Raw genomic sequence first — 22,799 nt, 5'->3', positions numbered from 1 at the left:
TATGCGGTATACGTTGCTGCCACCTAGCGGATTTTTTCAGAGACGCATGCGTAAGAGTGACAAACGTTATAAACGTAGTGAAATAATACAATTTTTCATAGTTTTTGAACAGTTTCACGATATGAAGTTGATGATATGAAAAATTTATTTTTTACGTTTCTGTTTTTCTACGAAGAGATGAAGCCGCTCTTTCAAATCACTAACGCAGACAGAATTCAATAGACGGTTTTATTCTGTCCATCTTGGGAATATCAACTGCTATCTACATTTCGTTAGGGATCACGAATATCGAAATCAAATGCTGTATCAGCATTTTCATGGAATCATACGCTCCCATTCTGAACTAACTAATGCGTGAACTGCAGTTATATTGACCCATTGATTTTCCGGCATTCGCCATTACGCGTAAACTATTCGTAAGCTGCTTTGTTTCGTGCTGTTGGTAAACGCCAGATTGTAAATACTCTTGTATTTTTTTATTGTCTTTTTTTTTCATATCCAGCCTGACTGGACCTGTTAATTGCAAAGAGTGAGATAGCGATAGAGAACAATTGACATATTACATCTATCCAGAGTGATACGGCACTAAGAAAAAATAACTACAAAATTTATTTAAGAATACAGAAATTTTGAATTTATGCACCAACTTCACAGTTTCTAATAAAAGCTTCCGATCCCATAAAGTCACAATATAATTACCTAATTAATTGAGAATTTATAAAGACTGCTTAAAGACGAAGCGAAAAGTGTGTGGGCGAGATAGATAGATAGATAGAGAGAGAGAGAGAGAGAGAGAGAGAGAGAGAGAGAGAGAGAGAGAAAATTTGAAGAACTTTCTCAGAGTAGAATCAGTCAGATTGAAAACCCAGCTGCTATAAGTGAAAAGTTTAAGTCTTAAGTATCACTTAAATTTTAGCATAAATACGTAAAATAGTCATGATAAACGTTGGATGTTGAGATTCTGTCTCTTTCTTTCTCTCTGACACACTCTCTCTCTCATTTTTCCCTGCGACTAACAAACTTCTCAACCAGTAAGGGCGAAACAGAGTTTGACGTAAACTGTAGAAAATTCTCGTTACCTCTAGTTCTCTTTCCCCTCTCGTCATAACCACCCCATAAATAAGGGTGACTGATTTATCCAGAAACTGGTACAAATAATTGCAAAGTCCAAGACCAACTTAAAATGAGTTGTTACGTCTCATCAGTAGCATCTATTCGTCTAATGTGCAATTTTTCACAGATTTTCCACAGTTTCGCATTTTGCTTCCCCCACGTAGCTATTAATTTTGTTCTCATTCAGACTCTCATCAATATTTTCATATCAGCCGTTCCGAAAGTCCTATTTCAAATTTTACGCCTTCACTTTATCACTCGAATACTATCAGTCAAACTGACATACGAGTACCGACATACATATCTGCGTACGTGTATTGCGCATGTGATAGTACATAAGGCTCCATTGTTTGGTGTGACATCAGAAGTGACGTTATTTGGTTCTTCTCTTCTTTTTCCTCTCCTATATTCTCCAGAAGAGCACTCGTTCTCATCTGGGTCATGTCAAGCGTGTTAACTGTAGTACGGCAGAATAATACCGTGGGATTGATAATAGTAGGTACGGAGTTGTTGGGTACCAGTGCGTCTGCATTTTTTCTACCCTTTCTTTTATTATTTTTGTTTTTCACCATTTTCCTCTCTGCGCAATGGAATTTTCCAAATGAAATCGCACCCGCCCATATCGTTTATGTCATTGATGGGAAAACCACGTTTTCCGTTATTCAGTCCCTTTTTCCTTCATTTTTCCAATAATACCCATTTCAAGTTTCAGACTGGAATTTTTATTTTGTTAATTCTCGCTTAATACTCATATCAAACGAAATACGCGTGGGTAGTATGAATTGTATATGGTGCAGAAAAATAACTAATTCAAGCTTTCAGGAGAAAAAAGTGCTAAATCCAATTAATTTGAAATTGCATTTATAGCACCGTAGCACTTGTATATATATGTATAATGTACGTATAAAAAATTTTGATGCTAAAAATGGAAGCTCAGAATTAAAAAAACATGCAGGTGAGACATCGAAGCTGGAGCATCAGCATGGTCTATTAGCCAATCAGAATTCATTAGTAATGAAACAAAGGCTAGTGACTATAAATAGAGAATTGTGAGCGATACGGTTATAGAGAATTTTTCATTTTTTTTTTTTAATTATAATTATTAGTCATATCATTCGTAACTACGTAACTGTGAACAAAATTTGTTTCAAGTAAGAGTGCATTTCACAGGTCAGATTAATTTTGCAAATGTCTTTTAAAAATTCTATGGATAGACGTTATATGGACGTTTCATGGACATTTTGATAGAGGGGGCTGTACGTCAGTTGCAGCGAGTGTAAATTCACAGTGACATTCACGTCAGGGAAATTACCATGAGTTTCATTGAAATCGCGTATTTATTTATTATAAAGTGTCGCGTGCCACTGGTTTTTGCGAACGCAGCCATTTATCTCGAGGAAATTTGAACCTGCTTATATTCGCGAATCACGTTGCCAAATTGAATTCACAATGCAAACGAGAAGCGGCTAAAATAATGGAAAATTGCACTGCGCTACTTTTGGTGTCGTTTGAATTTAATGCTTTTCACGTTATCTCACCGCGAAACATTTTGGCGATACATTTTATTTCTCCTCTTTTAATGCGCCACTGCTGAAATACCTGGATAAAAAAAATTAGACAATGGTTTCAATCAGCGAGCGAATCAGTGACCGATGCATATTTTTTTGGATGACGTTACATTCCATACTCCCTTTACGTAACGTAACATAGCTATATCTATATACTCCATTTAACGATCTGACTCGTCAAGGTTTGAGAATTTAATTGATATTGAAACAGCAGATATTATTAGAATAAAGAAAAAAGAAGAACCTGACGTACCTGCCAGAAAATACTTTGTTGGTGATAGTTTGTTTTTTAAGCGAATGCTGATAATATCCTATTTATTTTAGCTTGAGCCACATGTCCGTTGGGCCAAGCGCGAGTCTAATTGCTGACGGCTGCTTTCAAAGTTCTGGAATAGATGGAAGTCCGCCTCAACGTCCAAATTACTAACAACGCTCTTCAGTCGGTAGAATTTCATGAGTTTTCCGAACACGTCACTTTAAATTAAAACGAGTGAGGATAGTCGCACTGTTCGCGAAAGAATAAATACAAGGGTTCATAAAAAGCGCCAAAATTCAAAAGCGTCACGGGACGAAGAAAATATTTTTTAATCTAGGATAAAGTGAAAAAATTAATTTTTTTTTCGTTAAATAAATATCAACCTTTACACCGTTACATCTAGGAAATACCAATTTCCCATATTGACTTTGAAGTAAAAAAAAAAATTATTTTTCACGACAGATCAAAAGAGCAACGAATACAGAACACGATACTCATTCCGTTTAGTCGAGCACAGTTGAATATTTAACGTATGTAGGAAACCATGTAAAATTCATCCAGCTGGTAAACAGACGTACGTCCACCCAGAGACCCACGCACGTTTCCACCCATGGGAATTCGTAAACGGGGTATCACGAGTCAAAGGCGACCGAAGCGAGTGACGTTGTTAAGTAAAAAAAAAGTCTCCACGAATAAAAATACCTATATCAAGAGAAACGTTATGAAAATCTCATATAATGTCCTATAAAAATATATTTGACACGCTCTTTGCATGTGTTTATGGAAAATTGATTTTTCTATGTGCAAATATAAACTTTCCAAGTCCCATCGGTGTCACAGCAATTTTCGCGGCGGTACGTGTCCCATTACGGAAAGCCGGGTATCGTGTTCTAGTCATTTCCATAATACAGTGAGAAGCGTTTGCTATGCCACTCGTATTTCTTATGCAGATGTCCAAAACAAACTGTTGCATTATTTTATGCATGGAAACTCCGCAGACGACGTCTGCGCGCGACATTCGTGTCTGTACGTTCGTTTTATAATCGAATTTGTAGTTTAAGCGGTTCACTCTTAGGAGGAAGAATTCTACGCTTATGTTTACCCACGTGTATACCTATAGTATATACACGGCAAGTATATAGATATATCACGTATAAAGTATTACAATAAACTAATGCATTTTGCTCTTAGTGCTTTAAGAATCCGCTAGGGTCGATAACGAAAAACGTCTCTGTTAATAAGGTAAACTGAATGTTAGTTGATTGTGACGGTTTTCATGATCCTTGCATAAGGTCTCTCGCAATAGTGATAATAGGGAAAATGACTATAACTAATAGCTGCACAATAGACGTGTATACCTATAGGAATGTACATATACATACTGTATGTATTGAGATACATGCATACCGCCAATGCGCCAACTGACGCTAGTAAATTAGTAGCTGCACCACACGCAGAATCGAAATTATCTTGCGAATACTGCAGTCGAACTGCAGTACTTGCAGCTGGCTTCCACATAGTGTTTTCTCCGGGTTGAGTTTCCTTTTGGTAATGCTCTACTGGTGCTGTATGTCTCTTTGTCTCTCTGTCTTTTTCTCTATTTCGCTTCCCATGACTCTTCACATTGGCTCTGAGTATTTTATAAAGGCGCATTGTACCTTCAGTACCGAAAGGACTGGACTATATGTGCAGCCGACAGGTAGGATTTGCTTTTTCAATTTTTACAAGCAATATGCAGATCGAGCTAGATTTCCTGAACGTACATACTTTGTACGTAAGCATACGTAGTTGCGAAATTTTTTCCCTGTTATTTATGCATATCTTATATTACGCTATACTTTTTCCCCGATCTTATGGCATATGTGGAATGAATATAAAAAATGATTTCGAATTGTATATAGGTACGTCTGTTATAAACGTTACGTAATAATTCGTTTATTTTCGATTCTTTATTAGTTATTATATAAGCACCCTAGTAACCTCTTATCGTGTCCTCTCAGAGAACGTGAGCCGCTGGTATAATTGGCCGAATTCTAATCTAAATCTTTATTTATGTACAGAGATTAGCATATTTGTTCGTGACCAGTAACCTAACCCTACCTGGAACACGATATCGGCTTTATGAGACGGCAGGTACGCGTTCCGTATAGCTTTGAACATATAAAGCAGCTTGGATATTTTAAGCTTCAATTACATGGACGGTTGAATGAAAATATATACGAGGAGTCCCGACGTCGCCTGCATATATTTTAACTCACGTGACGTTAATTGTCACAACAATCTCTATACGATATATACGTGTTACGTATTGGACAGCTTCGCATTGATAATTATATGAATTATGTAAATACGTTGGATCAATGATTTTACTTTAACGACAAGTCAATTATAATGTTTATAAGAATAGGGGATGGAGGGTGGATCGAGAAGGGGTTGAAAAATGTAAAATTAAAAAAAAAAGTAGGATTTCAGTGAAAAATGGGCTAATCCAATAGCACGTGGCTATTATGCACCCCTAACTGGGCCACTCGATAGCCTCGCGCACAGGGTGCTCCAAGGAGATAAGTGTTACGTTTATAGAGATATACAGCTATACTGTTCGCCAGGAGGTCACTCGGGGGTTGTTTTAGACGACGATAGGGATCTGGTCCTTTTTTTCACTTCTGCTTGAGCTACCGAATGGCGTGACGACCAAGAATAAACTAGCCGACGGTGCCTTATTAGCGGTACGTGACATTGTACATCAGTCCTAATCGTTTGGACACTCGAAATCTCATTGTAATTCAATTACATCAATTAGCAGACCCCATTAAGATTTCACGACGCACGACACAGTCGCCTTCAAAAATATCTTCCATGATGAGGGTTGACATTCTTAACATTGAGTTTGATGTTAATTATGGTACCTTTTTTTTTCAATATCACATTTACCGTACATAGGTGAACGATAGCATACTAATGAGATCCCGTGATTGGACTAACCTTATCTCTGATCTCTTGCCGCATCTTCTCCCTCTCCTCTTCCATTTTGCGATGCTTCTCCTTCCGTCTCTCCTCGGCTTCTCTGATGGCCTCCTGCCTCTCCCTCTCTGCCTCCTCTTCCTTCTCCTTATCATCTTCATCACCGCCGTCGCTACCTACCGCGCCTGTCAATCAAGGAGTCAGCCAATTAATAAATTAGTTTGGTAATTAATCACCGGTATTTTCTTATTCGAATTACAAATATTCTAAGGCTGCAGTGACGAATCATGGGTGTCAGGTGAGGTTATACTCGTCGACAGAAATTTTGCAAAGTTTGCAAGAATTTCGCGAAACTGGCTCAGGGATATAGGAATGCACTTTGGTTGCTCGTGTGTCGATGCACTTTGCACTTTATATCCAGTAACGTCGGTGGTGCATCTTATATGTATCATATAGAGGGGTTGTGTAAAGGGACGTGAGGAGCAGCGCAAGTGACAAGAGAATCCAAAATAATGGACCCTTGTTATATTCATCACCTGTACTATCTGGCCTATCTACTCGCCAATTTCGTCAGCCCCTTCGCTATGTCGTTAATAGACGTCACTCCCTTTTCCTTCTCCCGGAGGATTGACCTAGTAATGACCTTGCTCAACATTAACAACCCCAGAGGTCGTTTCCTCGATGACCTGCAAATTGTACCGCTCATCGGGAATCTTAATCGGAATTTGGCAGGGGTTGGTAACTTGGAGGGGAAAAAAATGAGCGCCAGTCTATTAGGAGTACCGAACATCGATTATCGATCGACATTCGATCCTGCTGACGCAGTCATACCTGGACGTAGTAGGTTCGCCTTTCAGCCATTTCCATGTAAGCATTTTACTTACAAAGGTTATCGGCGAGTGACTGCCATTACGGCCTTTCTGGGGGGGAAAAAAGAAATTGTCGCCGTCCATACTTTTTTTTTCTTTTACTTTCTCCCTCGGTCACTCACCAGAAGGGGGGTTGGTTGGTCTTACTCCGTTCGAGCTTTACGAAGTTTTATTAGTTTTGGTAAAAGATTAAGCAGGTTTGCGGAGAATTTTCTCACGCCGTTCTCTAACAACCAACTTCCGGCCATGCATACTTGACCAAGTCTATATTTATAACAGGTAACGAGTAACGCGTGCGCTACATCGACTTGCTTTGTCTTATCACGAAACTTTTAAGTTTGCATATTTCACTTCGTTTTGCACACTCGATACTTTTGCATAGTATAATTTTTATGGGAATAACTTTTTTCTTGTAACGAATTTATCCAAAGATCAATCATGGGAATCCAGTCTGGTCCAGGAATCCACGAAAATATTTACATCCTGCTACCTCATATTTCATATGCGTCTCTCGTATTATCGTCGTAGTCCCGGGAGAATTTCTACTGCGAAATTTACTTCAAAGGATCCTGCGAATCGTATAATATCCCAGGTAACACTTTCCTCTTCTCTGTCAAGCGCGCTACCTGGGAGCAGCTAATATTGGATACGTTGAAGACGACGTGAAAAAAAGAAGATAAAGAAGACGAGAGCACGTATCCTCTCTGTTCTCGACGAGAAAATAATTTTCCCATGCCTGCCGGCTATGGAGAAATTAATACGACTCTTGTCTGTCTTACTGTGTACGTATCTACTGCAAGCATGATCCCTGCTCTAAGGTTGTCGTCTGATTGTTTACTGCGCAAGTTATTGTGAACGAAGTACTTTGAAGTCTCATACAGATTCAACGCGTGCCTTCCCATACGACTTTCTATACCTTCAATCTCTCTCTGTTTATCACACCGGGTTTTGCTAAGCTTGTCTTTCTTAGTCCAATGTTTTCTACCACCCTGTGTATTTGCTGGATACATTGTATGCACATGCTGGGACTGTTTTAACACTATATATATGATTTACCTATGGGGCATATGCCAAAACGTACGTTGTGATAGCACCATGCAACGTAGTAGAATTTAGAAAGCCGGGAGCTACGAAGAATATTTTTTTTTTCTACAAGTGTGTCGCAGAAAATTTTCCATCGGGTACTCTACGACGAAAAAGTTTCATCCCCTGGTGGAAGCTGCCAAAGAATGTAAATGCTTCTTGGCATGTAGGCCAAGTGGCACATAGGTGTTTGCTACGTATGTACTGCTGTTGGTGCTCGTGGCGTTGACGTTGAGGTTCACGTTGGTGCCTTACTGCCAGAGGCAGAGTTTTGCCTCGTGTCGCGAAAGGCGCACATCATTACGGGAAATGAAAGCAGAGGCAAGCGAGTAGGAAGCAGGTTTGCAAAATTCCCAAGTAATTTTAATGATTGTGACTGTTTTTTTTTTCTAGTTTTTAATACCAGCCTTTATTCAAATATTTCGAATGGAAAGCGCGGGTTATTCGAATCTCGTATTTTTCATTCATTTGTTCTACGGCAACCAAGTGCACTGCAACGATACTCGTGCACGAATAAGGAAAAGTTATATGTTCGACGTACAGGAGAAATATATTTTTTGTAATTTTATTTTTTTTTGTGTACAGCATATATAGGAGAACCAGTAAAATGTATATATTCGAAATGCATGTACTTTGCCCGTGTTAATGATATATTTGAATATATGCGTCATAGACATAATATCATTGCAATATGAAAAATATATTTTTCGTCTTTGTTTTGGCATTGTTTTCTGCTATTTTGAATTTTGAAAATATAGCTGAATTTTCTCTCTACAAATATTATAAAGGACTCGTCGTCACGTTCGTTCCTTTTTGCCTGACAAGTTCGCCTAACAAGATGGCTCGGGAGGGAAGAGAAATGCATAATAATGGGGGGGGGGGATGTTCAAGAGGGAATAAAAAGAAGGGGAACCATGCGCAAAATACGCCTAATCAACCGTTAGGAAGCAGAAGAGTTGGCTGCTCTCGGGACCGATACAAAGAAGCTGGAGCAACTGGGGCACAGCTGGAATTATTAATCAGACGAGCAATTGAGTTTGCGGCTGTTCAACGGCTCGTGATTTTCATTTTTTTTGTCATTCAATTTCTTCCTCTTTATTGCTTTCTTCGCTTCGCTACGTACCGTGCATCCGTCCGTTCGACTAGGGAGGGTTTACTTATCGTACCAATACCACGAGCGTTAACGAATTTCAAAGCAACTTTTTATCAGTCTTGAAATTCTTGTCATTCCATTTTTTTCTCAATACTAATAAAAATTCCAGATAAATGGCTAATCGTTTACGTAAACATACCGTCCTATATTCTACAGAACGGAATATACGAAATTCTTCAAAACGGAATATATACGAAAGGGAGCTTTCGTTCTGTTTCAATAAAAACGCGAGGCGCTCTGCATTACGAAATTGGCACAGAATTGAGTTTACGGAAGTTAAGCCGTCTCCGTCAGCATCGTTGAATTCAACATTTTTCCGCAATAATTCCGCGAGCGACTAATTGAAATGATCCTCGCGCGTATCTCCCCTATAAATTATATGCCAACGAAAAACGTCAACGTAGACGCAACTTTTTGTTCCGTGCTACGAGAGACTTTTTTCTATTTCCAGAAACTGACGTATATCTTCTTTGGAAAAAAAATGAGGCTAGAAAATCCGAGGTCGAGCAGCCTTTACAAGAAAAAAAAAACGAGATCATAAAAGAAAAAAAATAATATTCATTATAGGAAGGAACCGCGTAACGTGATGGGATAAAGTATAGGAAAATATGCGAAGCTTGTCTGAGGCTTCGTTTAAAATCTGTCAGGTGGCAGCACCCTCGTCTCTCGTAAAATCGTTCATGGCGATCGTACCGCTGCCATGTATTATCACAGAAGTTTAAATATTTGAAAGGGTCCTGACACCGGTCTGTGTCGTCGCAGTGAGCAGTAGCGAATCTCCAAGGGCGTCAATAGGTGTTGCGAAGGTCAGAGGGAGGCTCAGTGCAAATTCTACAGAAGGTACGAGGACACGTAGTAGCAAGGGTTGCGAGGGATGACAATAAAAGAATAATAAGACGACATAAATTAATATAGAATTAGGGGATGATCCGATAATTTACTTAAATGGTCCCAACCCTCTCTAATTCAAGTTCCTTTCTTCGTCCCACCACCCCATTTCTATTCCCTACCAATTTGAGTCCTTCGGAATAGTAAATTCTCTCCCTCTACACTCTCTCGCCCTAATGCTATTCCGTTAAGTGATATCCACTCGAAAGTACATTGTTTGCGGATTAAGAACAATTTGAAAGCTTTCATAGGCATTAGCGAAGTTTCGGAATTCGTTACGGGTTTATTAGCCAGTTTAACCTATCCGTAGAATTTTGGCCTAAAATGAAATCCTTGAAATCTGGTTATCTCGAAAATTTTAATGATTTTCATTGCCCTGTCGCTGCGCGGAAGGGCATTCGAATATTAATATACACAGTGATCAAAATGTTCGTGCATTTATCCATTGCAGTGCTGGTACCGTTTAATAAGGGAGATTCATAGGTATTTCTAATTATAGCTAATCACGTGGTCCACTATGCTATATTAATTGAAACGACACATAGCTGCACATACGGAATGAAATGTCATAGCGAGTTTAATTGTTCCATCCCGATACATTAACTTCTCTTGAAAAGGAGAGATAACTAGTTGAACCAACTCATCGAGAATACAATACATCACTGTCCTTCTTCCTATTATGCGCAACGTCCCTGACACTTTGATAGAGGCGGCAGAGGGATGAAGGGTGATTCCTCCGTTAGGAAGGGTAAGTTTGATTTTAGAACAAAGGAACTGACATAAGCGGTTTCGGTATGGTTGGTTACGTCGGCTTCCTGTATGTATAGTATATATTGTACATGGTTATGTGCATATATTTATGTATATGGTGTAAATATATATGTATAGGAAACGACAATTTTTCTACCATGCCAGAAAAATAAAGTCGTTAAAACTCGAAAAGCAAAAGCCGTAAACAACGGATGTACACGATAAGAGGGCCAAGAGCCACCCCAACTATGGGACTGGTGGCTTTTGTTTTTCAATTTTGTCTTTTTATTTTTCTTTGCCATTTCACATTCCTCCCGTTTTTGTCTACCTCGTTTTTTATTCCCGCCGTCTCCGCTCACTCGACATGCCGTGGTTGGATAAACAGAGTGGTTACCGTCGCAGGAGACGAGTTTTTTAATAAGAACATTGGTAAATGGAAAGAGTTGTTAAAAGTTTGATGCTACTTTTGGCGTCTTTTCATATTTTTTTTTTAACTTCTAAAGTAAACGTAACACGTTTGTAAGAATGTAGTACAACGTTAAGGACGATACTACTCGCGTTATCGAACTTACGAATAATGCGATAAAAATTCGATTGGGGCAACTGTAAGTTTCATAAATAGATATTGTCATATGTATATTTAATCTTAGTCGTAGATTTCTTTACCGACGCGTCTGACAAGCGCGAACTATAGACAGCCGTCATTTATATAACATCAATATCCTATTGAATTGATCGAGCAAATGAATTTATAAAGTTCCAATAATTTGAAGTAAATATAATTAATTAAAGAATTTTACAACAATGGCATCGACAAATGTTGATAAGAAACGTTCAATTTCTCAATGAGACATTCAACCTAGATTAATTCGTTGGGAAGTTGATAAGTTAACCGATAGTTAAGAACTCGATGAAATATCCATAAAAAGCAGTTCGTGCAGTGTGACCGTTAATTTATAGGTTAACCTTGGCGTGGGTAGGAGTAGAAAGAGGTTAAAGGGGTAGTTAACCACCAGATGGTTGTCGACACGCGATTATTTCTAACCATAGGACAAATTGTCAGTTGATTTGTCTTCGATACAGAATTAATCAACTCTTATCAATATCATTCAGGGAAGTGTGGATAAGATCTGACGTATTAGAAAAAAAAAAAAAAAAAAAAAAAAAAAAAAAAAAAAAAAAAAAAAAAAACGAGAAAAAATAATCAACTGTGGTAAAATTACCAGTCCGAGTGGAAGGACTCGACGTAGTTAATGTTTTGTTGCAAATGGCTTTCAACGTCACCCCAGACTGTATATTCACCAGACTGTAAATAAATATGAGGGTAGCTGACTGTGTCCGGGTAAAGGGGAAAGAAAGAAATGGTGCTCGAGAACAGAAGTCTAACAGGAGTTGTTTGCAGCTGGATAAAAAGAATGAATACATGTTATACCATAATACGTAATATATGGTGTACATGTACATAAGTGCAAACGATATTTTTACTTAGGGTAAGAGATGGAAAAAAAGTATCGATAACTCCTGGAAACTATTACGATTGATTGGCCTACGATACTTGTCTGTTATTTATGCACATTGAAATTCGAGATATTATTAGTCGATCTTGATTTCTGTCCGTTTGATTAGTAGCAACATGCAAAAGGCACATTTGCCATATTTTGCACGAACGTATCTTTCAAGTCAACGCGAATGAAGTTTGTAATTATTTCGTTAAAGCTCTGTCCTTGTTCTCATTAGCACTTTGTCGATCATCGTTTCACGGCTCTTAATCGTGTATAATTTCTTCGGGAATTCTCTCTCCCTCTTCTCTTAAATTATTCCTAAAACCAGTTGGAAGTTTTCGCTATCAGGGTATGCAAGAGGTATGGCTAAGGTACGTTCATTACTGCGTTGGCTTTAAGTGTTCCCTTAACCTCGTCGTGGGAACTTTTCTAACGGAGTCTCATTGTTGGAGATCTCATGGAACGCCGGGAAAACTTTTCAAGGTAGATAGGGAGTGAGAGAGAGAGAGAGAGAGAAGCTTTACTTACGTCACTTTGGAATATGAAAAGACTGAGAACGAGTATACGAGAAGACAGCAAGAGGAAGTGTTCGCCACGACAGAAATCGAATGAATAATTATAATGGGAAAATAACAGAGAAGGGTTTAACGAGAGAAAAAAGGATATATAGACGGAGTAAATTATTGGCTGTATGCTGTGTGTGTGTGAGAGAGAGAGAGGGAGGGATACTATTGTTATCAGTCACGAAGTTCAAGAGAGCAAAACTTCACTGGAAGTTGAATCTGTGAGTACTTACTGTAGCAAATATAGATACTGAATAGAAGCTGATGAGTATAAGAATCTGATGCTTATACTTGTTATACTATATACATATATACTTGTTTAATGTCTTTTAATATAAATGCAGACTCCTTTATAATACGTGCATTACTTTTGTATAATAGAAAATACGATCCCTACTTGAACCCCTTGGTGACTTTTAATTGATAAAAAAAAAAGTTTGGCTACTATCTCCAAATAATGAATATGACTATAGTATGATTATATTAATACATTATATGAACTGTAACATAATACATAATACGTATGGTATTACAGCTTATGGAGTTGAACATATATGTATAGATATATTTGATTCGGTGCAGTGCAGAGGAAACGTACAGGAAATGAGTATAAAAACGTTGTCTCGTTTAAAGTCTTGCTGCACTTCGAGACATGCGATGCAGCTGCGCGACTGGAAAAATACATTAAATTTTCAGAGGAACCTTTTTCACGATAAACAAACGAATAATGGGTGCGAGTGTATCAGACAGGAAGTGACAAATGCGATTGAACTTCCACGCGTCCGCTTATATGGCCACCTGGCAGTAAATGTTCCACGCCCTCCGCTAGCATTTAAGGTTTAACGATTTCGCTTTTATAGACGATAAATCGATGCTTATATATATGTATATATCTCGCTATCTAGATAGCTACCTCTCTAAAACCGCAATGCCGATCAAATAAACAGTTAAGGATTTAGGCCATTCGTTGCACTCTCTTATCAGTATTATCCGAAGAAATTCACTTCCGGTATATCAATAGATGCAATTCAATCGAATGCATCCTCTAAGCTTTTAACCCTTTACAGTCTGCGAATAAGATAAAGGGATTAAGCGGTAGTATTAATACTGCAAGAAGTGCAGTTTATTTTGACATATGTTTTTATGCATAAAATCGAATGCATTTTTAATCTAATATAGATTGCCAAGTGATAACTTACGTGACACTTGAGTCTATTTGAAATTCGAAATATTTTCTATGCACTTTTCTAACATCTGTTACGTCGTCATCCGGATGCTGTATCAATGTTCGAAGTAATTTCGTCCTGAAAAATGCGCTGGTTAGTCACCGCACAGAAGGGGCTTCCGGTCTCATGGATTTCTATCATCCGGTTAGAAGCTCAGTATCGCGCGGAATTGGAGATATCAGTTAATCCGATGGTGCCGGTCAGATTTAACAGGTGCTGCATTAGATTCCAAATAGATTTATCGGGTCGAATCTATTTTGGGCTCCAGATAGAGAGATGAGATCTCCTGCAGGCGAATTCGTGGTAACTTGTTTTGCCGTCAGGTGCACTATCCGGGGTAGTGATTGGTTCACAGATTGTCTGCTGGTAAAATACGGTATCCTCTCTTCCGGTCCAATCAGTAGGGATGCGGTTACGTCTAAAAAGTCCAGTTAAAATGCAGATCTAATCTTTTTCTCTTGGTAGAAAATGGCCACGGTGATAAATGGTGGCGGCGGCCGGATTCCGCGCAAGTCCTATATAACTGCAGCTATTGTGTAGCAACTATAGAGGCAACTGCAATGCAATTCGTTAAGGGTTGTTATACAGCCGCTGCACTCGATTCGAAACTCGAATTCTGTGTTGCTGGATATCTGGTCCATGTTACACGGGGTGGAGTAAATTCTTGCGGTTATGTTACACGGAATCGCGAATTCCATCAGAGACCTTCCTTGGAAACTTTTACGGAATGATGGAGTTGCATCGGAAACACAGAGAGTTCCGAATTCCTTGAGGATAACGAGGACGTATCCCGTGAACACTGACTATTTGAGCTTTGCACGATTCTCTCGCACGAAAGCTAGCCCAGTCTGTCTAGAGAATTTTAATTGGGTTTATTTCAGAAATGCAAAAAACAATTGTTGCACAATTACCTAACAAATATTCGCAACGAAGAGTCCTGAGGGTGGATTAAAAGTAAAATTAAACACTCCCATTGTTGTATGCACGCGACAATTTGCATCGCGTAACGCATTGGGGATACGGGTAGTACAAAAGGCAGGAATTTTCGCTGTCTCGTGGATTGTGAAAGCTCAAACTTTTATCTAGCCAGCAAGCAAGCGTTTTGAAGCGCGCTTCACGAATACCGGAAAGTCATATGCTTCGTATCCACGTATAATAAAAAAGCTCAGGGAGTTTGAAGGCGCGTAGCCTGAAGGGTTTTGGATGAGAAAAAACTTGAAAAAAAAAAACAGACAAACACGAGGGGGATAAAAGCTCAGCTTCGCACATCCTTTTTCTTTAAATTTTTATAACAGGTAAGCCTTCCCGCGAGGGAAAATTCAACCGCGTGCTTTTTTTCTACACATAAATTCTCCTACGCACGGATAAGCGCAGACACTCTCTATCTGATCCAGAGTTTATCCGGACACATTCGAGCTTGCGATTCTGCATGGTCCGCTTCTGGCGCAGTATTATCGCGTTCGAACTTTTGGTCCAGGAACTTTTCTGCGAGTTTGCACGAAAGCTCTAATTTTTTTTACGTCTTCATCCTCAAATTCCTTCCTCATTTCCTCTCTCTCCTTCGCTCCACTACCATTTACCATCTACAGCCTCCCTTCTTCTCCGAAGGATTCAAGTATCTCAATCATCTCTGTATATAACGGCGAATGGATATTCCATTCCATCTGCGGCTGCGATCTCGACGCCAAATGGACCCAGATTATTGCTGGATGGAAACTGCCTTCATTATTTCGGCTACGAGTGTCCCCATTATATTTGAACAATAGAATTTTTACAATGCCATTATCGTCGTTCTGTTTATCCATTCGGTATTCCGCATGTATACCGAAATATGCTCTGGATATATATACATATATACTACGTAGTCACATATTTCTCTCTTTAACTTTGCATTACGTATATATCTATGTAATTTTTACGTAATAAAATAAAAAACCGTTCGTTTATTATTAAAATGAAATTCGTTTACAAGACAGATGTTTCAACTGAATATTTAAAGGTTCGATTGGAAGTGACACATTCGAGCTTTCGTGTATTCATAATATATTTTGTCAGAGAGTTAACTAGATCGATAAGCAACGTTCCTTCGTTAACAGAACTCGTACCATTTGAATGGACTCTTTGCAAAGCATTAAGAACAATTAAAAAACTGTTAATTGCATCAGTGCTTTATTCGCATGGTACTTATATACAGATTAAACCTCCAACAGGGAAACCAGCAGGAAGTGCAGTTAATTAGCAGCACCTCCTTCAGCGTCGTCAACGTTTTAAATGGAAAACCAGTATTTCTAGGTTAACAAAATCAGAGCCTTGAGAGTTAATTGATTTTTACTTGAATCTTGACGCTACCTATGCGTGAGTTGAGTGCACGCGATTGCCGCATCGAGTTTCACTGCAGTCCCAAGAAATAAAATTTGCCTAAACGTCAATTAAAAAAAATCAAGACAGAAATCATTAATAACAAAATTTATCCAATAAATTAATTTCAGCGTTCCACGATAAGGTACGTTTAAAAAAAAAAACAATTTCTCGTACGTCCGACTATAAAAGCGGTTTATCTACTGCCACGAGATAGGATATAAAAATAGCTGACTGAAAACAAAATCCCAAATTGGTGCGATTACGTGGCACTGAAGCCATTTGGAAATTAGCCTGGATGAGAATCGATGTGGGTCACTGCTACCGATACGGAGTAATAGGAAGAAGAGCCGAGAGAAGAAATAGAAGAAGAGATCAAATAGAAAGAGAAATCTGTGATAGGTCGGAATGAAAAAAAATACCAAAGATCTCGACGCCACCAGGCAAGAACAAATTGTCTAGAGTTTTTGTTCTCATGCATAATACATTGGCACCGTCGTCCGATGTTAATGCAAACAGACATTGAGTCGGGAGTAAGAGGGTAGATTCCAACCCCTTCACCCCTATTGCAGCACATCAATCTTATTAACTAGACCCTGCCGTGCTTGGATATTCCTTTCCACTCTTGGACAATAAATTTCGGTCGCAAGAAACGTACAAGGACTTTTCCTTGGAGCACCCTCCGCTTCTATTCTACCCCGGTTTAGCATAGCATCAATCGACCACCCCGATATCGTATTACAACCCCGGCAGACTTCTCTATCCAAATCGCGATAAGCCGGGCAATTACGAAAGGGCTAAATTTGAGGGTGCCGGACACGTGGTACGTATTAACCCATAGCGCGTGACGGGATCTCGAATCATCCTCATTTACAACCCTTGTCCCAGAACTGTCGTCAAACTGTTAGGTACAATCTTTTTAAGCCGTGGCATAAGAGATTAAAGCTCGTCTTGGTCCTAACCGAGACCTTACTGACAGATATACAGAAAATGGTATCCCTGACTTGATACCAGTGATAACAACGTTACCAGGAGTGGGTTGCCTATAGGCTATAGCTACAACTAATCAATGCGTTCAGCTCGGATTGAAACTCTGATCTCTAGTAGGGTCCTTTGCAATTCCATTATCGGGAGAGATGAAGGCTTTGTTGTTGCACTTGGTTCCCTGTATGTGCTATGTGTTAAAGAGCGTCAAAGGAACTATAAATAAAGACTTATAGGTAAAGACCTTTGATGCTTTCTCACATTCTAAAACTAAGGTTTATTATGCGAGGAAGATTGTTATTTTCCCAAGGGTGGAAACCCCTGCGGGACCATTTTGATGGTGATATTAATATAAATTGTTTATCTCTGTATGACTTAATTTTCAAAAAAAGAAATTGCTGGTAAGTCACGCTGAATATTTATTTAGCCATCATCTTGCGACATCTAGCGGTATTGTTAATTCTGGTAGATTTTATTGCTGATTTTCATACTAATCTAGCTATTCTCATTGGTCTACTACGATTTCTGTTGTCTTTCAGGTATTACTTTAGACAGTGTTGTATGTACTGGGAGAGACAACGACCGCTTTTTCATATCAAGCTATAGCTGTGTAAATCTGAATCTAACCGATTGAGCTTTCGAATTATTATTTGTACGGATTTCTGGAATTGTTGTCAATTCCCGCCTGAGACGTCATGACGCGTTGGAAAAGCACGCGCGATAACTCGTAGGACCACGGTGACACAGACCGATCGCTTTAGTTCGTGACAAGGAGGTTTCGTGTGTGCGCGGATTGAAATTTTTTTTCTGAAGAATCGTTATTTATAGTAGCTATACATAGAAGGCTGTAAAGGGTCTGACGATGGTTGCGTGAAAGGAAGAAACAGAAGTAGACTATATCGAGGAAGACTCTTAGGTAGAAAAAAGGAACACAATTGTTTATCCTTATTTTTAGCTTGACTGTATTGTATTTAATGCAGACAAAAAAACACGCAAAAACTTACAAGCACGAAAGCTCTCGCTCGGACCACTGCCCAGAGCTTTTCTCGTTGCGTGAGTAGTAAAAGCCAAAGCCGAGGCAATATTTTCAGAGTATGAAAGAGACACGGAAACTCCTATGGATACCTTTAGTAAAGATAAAAATCATTGCAGCATCTTCCATTGTCCTCTCCTTTTACTTTTATCAGCGATTCGCGTATTGGTCGATTCAAAGGATACAAAAAGCTTTCAGCGGGGTTTCGTATTTCGCGCCCAAAAAAATACTCGGCCTCGAGTATCAATCGTGACTTACGTCACGTTGAGTTGCTAAAATTCGCTGAGACACCGTAAGACGAAGAAAGAAGAATAAGAGTATACGATAGACAAGAAAAAAGGACAAACTAATTGAAAATCGGAAAACAAAGAAAGCTGTGTTAAGGATAGACATATGCGAAAGCTTCTGTTTACACGTGTAAGAGGATCTTGAAGATTTTTTTCAGGCCTCCAATTAAAAAAAAAAAGGGAGCTTGAGAAAGCACAAAGAGAAAAAGAAAAACAGGTCATTCTTTATCCTATAGCTCGGAGCATTCAACGTTAAAGCTCTACCGGTTCGAAGCAGAAGTAGGGCAACCGTGGCACGTAAAAGTTCTATTTTTTTCGACACATAACTTCGAGAAACCTCAGCAGTTCATTTCAGCCACACGTGACCCAAGCTTGCATACCACCAAGATCGATCCTTAAAATCTGCTTTCGAATTCAAGAGGTAGAGCTTCCGGATAGCTCGTTAAATTTCAGCCACGTTATTTGTTGCGTGACGGAGTATCAGACGCAGTGTTAAAAGAAATGCTAAAATAAAAAGAGCATGTTTACAGAACAAAACGTACTATCCGTAGAACCGTACTTAGCGCATTTATAAAATTAACGTCTTTTATGGACCAATCAATTTCATTAAAAGCTCACAAAAGTCGCGTGTCCGCAAGCTCAATTAAGAGATTCGATCTTTGGGAGTAACGTGAGCTATGTATGGAGAACCTTCGTCATAAATTAACGTGCTCGTCGAGGTAATATCGTAAATTTGCAAATCTCTTGGTGAATCGCTAGACACTCCTGGCTGAGCAGGGCTGGATTTCGCATTGGCCTAAGGGGAACTTTAGGGCTGATTCCCAGTGGCGCGATGATTAATTGGTTGGATTCGTTACATGCAAACCGCACTTTGACTAGCGACTGTCAATAATTCACGATTGTCATTGGGAGAATAAAATTAATTCCGATTCGTGTAGCGTCACTGTATACTCTTTATATATATCGTGTATACTGAGTATGCAAGTACCATAAGCTTTTATAGTATACTGTATGCGTGGAGCACAAGTATTCGAGCAAAATACATATCGACGTCGACATCGAAATGGCGAAGCTTATTGTGCTCATCGAACATTAATTAGTTCCAAATGGGTCCGCGAGTGGTCGCGCGTGGCGTGACCTATATTGGAAATGTAGACTAATTAGTACGGTTCGTTTATGGTAATTATTACTTAAAGACAGTATCGACCACAGTGTGGCGCTGCTGTCGCTTTGTCGTCGATCGTATCGCGTGTGCATTTTTAAAATTGTATTTCACGTATATTTGCTCTACGTTTCTATCTGGATACGTGCGTTAATAATAGGATGCATGTCAAGTAGAAGGAGAACGATGTATTTTAGTTGCAACTTTTACAGTCGTACAAATGTCTGAACCACTTGGCGAGTTTAAATCGAGCGGATTTCATTTATTTCGAGACTTTGAAAGCGACCTTTATTTTCTTCGTATTTCGGGGCTCCATGATTCATTTATTATCTCATTTTTTCTCGAACGTCACTGTTTTTCCATATTTTCTTTATTTCTTTTTTCATTGGCTTTTTTTCGCCTTCACTGACTGATGACCTATATATCCCTCTGTATATAAACGCAACCAGATACGAAACTATATACAAATTTCTATATTTGGTATTTTTGAAGAACTTAGATTTTTTGCTATTTAGTCAGTTTTTTTTAAATGATACTAAACTTTTTTTTCTTTCATAAAATGTAAATTTCTTTATCCTCCAAAAAAAAAGTAGGTAACGCTCCGTGTATTTTAAATGATATTTTTACTATCGTATTAATCTTGTATAGACATAGAATTGCGTCAATCGCACTTTGCGTTATTTGTACTTCCAGGACGTGCGGCATTCGCAACGGCCAGCCGATGTGTTAAAAAAAAAAAACTACTACCTTGGTACATCACAGCATTGAATTCCTAACCTAATATAACCTAACGAAACTTTTCTGAGTCGCAACTCCGACTGTCTAGCATAACAATTTTTTTGGAAAATTCGGTGTGAGTGCGGCTTTATGATCCTGGAGGTCATCAAGTGTCCTGGTAGTCGCTGATATGTATCAGAAAGGTCTTGTAACTCGTCGATCGACAAATTTACACATATATGTATGTATGTCAAATTTTATAGAATGGAGCAACCCCTTATTGTTCGCCTTATACGATTCTGTCGTAGAATACAAATGATACCAAACATATTGATAATCGATTAATTTATCACTGATCAAGAACTCATTGAGTATAGGAAAGAGTATTGTGATTGGATAAAATGAATTTGTAATAAAAAACTTTATTTGCCCATTTGCAAAATTATAATATGATTTATTCCAGTGAGTATCTCGAATGAAATAATTTATTACGCGTATAGAATTTTGTATATGAATTGCTTTTCTGGGAGGTCCTGTACTATGAGTACATATTTATGTACCACAGAACAGACATTTGTGGGATAATTTATCTTACTTTTCCTTGTACGTATTTTATTCATCATTCATATTGTACCTCCAATGCTTAGGACCACATTAATTCAACTCCTTGTTACGCTTGTTAAGTATGATACTTCACCTTATCCAGAATTTGATTATACGAAAAATTGCAACTAGTATACTTTTATCGACACAACAAGGTGTTACGAGCCTGGCAATTGGATGTGTTATTTATTACGTGAAACTATTCTATCAAACCTGCGAAGTTCCGTCACACAATATAATTCCCATCAATAGCAATAAAACGAGTACACAATTGAGTACAGTATATAGTATAGACTAAGGATGCAGCTATTTTATATAATAATTTTCTTGGTTTATCCGAAGATCTTTAATGACCAATCAAGAGTAAGGGCGCCAAATTGAAAATAATTGACGTACAAAACGTTTACTACAATATACTATATGCCTGTTAAGTAATTGAGTAAAATATGTAAACACACAGGCTTACAGCAGTCATTTTATTTTGCTTCGATATTCATACAAATCAATATGCATAAATCATAATGGAAATTCAATTCTCGGTCCCTGTTCCCTTCAAGCAATGAATGACCCTCGGAAACGAATCTGGCTAAATTGAGTAAAACACACCCTCAACTTTAATTCAGTATTTGGAAGTTCGCCCCAATTAATTCAAGTTTGGAATTACGCAGCCTGGATGAATTTAGGTGACTTTCAAACCCCAAAAATACGTACCTATAGATACGCAATATCGATGGATAAAGGATCGTCACGTATGTGAACGCATTTGTGGGTGGTATAGGGGTAGTCGGCCGACAAATTGTGTAAGCGATAATGCCACTACGGCCAACGTATAAATTTGGATTATCAAAGTGAACTTCGCCAGAGAATGGAAGCCCGCTACAGAGTGGTGTGAGTTTGACCACTGGCCGAGTACAGATAACGAGGGGTAGGTTTTCGGGGCTTTTGAACAGATGGGCCGAGCGTGGACTAACCCTTATTATAAACAAGCCCTATTTATCTCAAGGGGTTGCAGGAACGTTACCGCGCTTGGAATGCCACACGTAGACGTTACGGTACCCCTTATCACCCTTTACCTGCGTTACAGACGACAACGTACTGTAGTAACCTGCCCCAATCAGCTGGGGGTCTGACACAAAGGATTGCCGAGCGTGACTGATTTTGCCGAGTAAGCCAAAAAAAAGAGGGCTCGCTTAGCCCTTTTACACTTTAGGTTAGTAACTAATACGTACATTAATCCCAGCCCTATAAAAGTTCTCCCGACCGATCCCCTTATCCAATGCCAAATCTCTTTTCTCTTTTTCAGGACGATCTTTTCTCAGCGAATTTTAATTTTCCGAATACTCTACAACCCTTAATAAAAAGCCTAAGATACCCCAATAGCGAGGCTAATATCGAACATAAATATAATAAATAATAATCTCCAAACGTCCGCCCCTAAAACCGTCCAGTGATTTGTAGTACATAGGGGATGCAAGCTCTAGATTGTCACGGGTGGTACACTCAGGATGAATATTGGTCCCGTGTCAACGAGTTATTTATGCGACGTTATAATCTATTGATTTCAGTATCCAAACAATGCACGCTAACAGCTCGTTGAGCATCACGCCTGGTCTACCTGGCACATCGTGTACCTCTGAACTACGTGGTAGGTGTATATACAAAATATATACATATAGCCATAGATGCACCTGGTGCAAGCAATGCCACAACGAAGGATGGTCAG

The 22,799-nt window shown here is 38.8% G+C and overlaps 1 protein-coding gene across 4 annotated transcripts in view; it reads right to left on the bottom strand.

Annotated features, from left to right (window-relative positions):
- Positions 1 to 22,799, bottom strand: part of LOC107267526 (complexin) — a 163,073-nt gene that overhangs the window by 14,161 nt on the left and 126,113 nt on the right. For all 4 annotated transcript variants that reach the window (XM_015739362.2, XM_025084854.1, XM_015739363.2 and 1 more), the window contains one exon: positions 5,920 to 6,083. In XM_015739362.2, the coding sequence (XP_015594848.1) occupies positions 5,920 to 6,083 (164 nt within the window). The remainder of the gene's footprint in view (positions 1 to 5,919; positions 6,084 to 22,799) is intronic.

Source organism: Cephus cinctus, unplaced genomic scaffold, assembly GCF_000341935.2.
Source record: "Cephus cinctus unplaced genomic scaffold, Ccin1 Ccin1_scaffold0407, whole genome shotgun sequence".
NCBI classification, from domain to species: domain Eukaryota; kingdom Metazoa; phylum Arthropoda; class Insecta; order Hymenoptera; family Cephidae; genus Cephus; species Cephus cinctus.
Note: the sequence above shows the minus strand (reverse complement) of the source record. Positions and strands in the feature narration are given on the sequence as shown.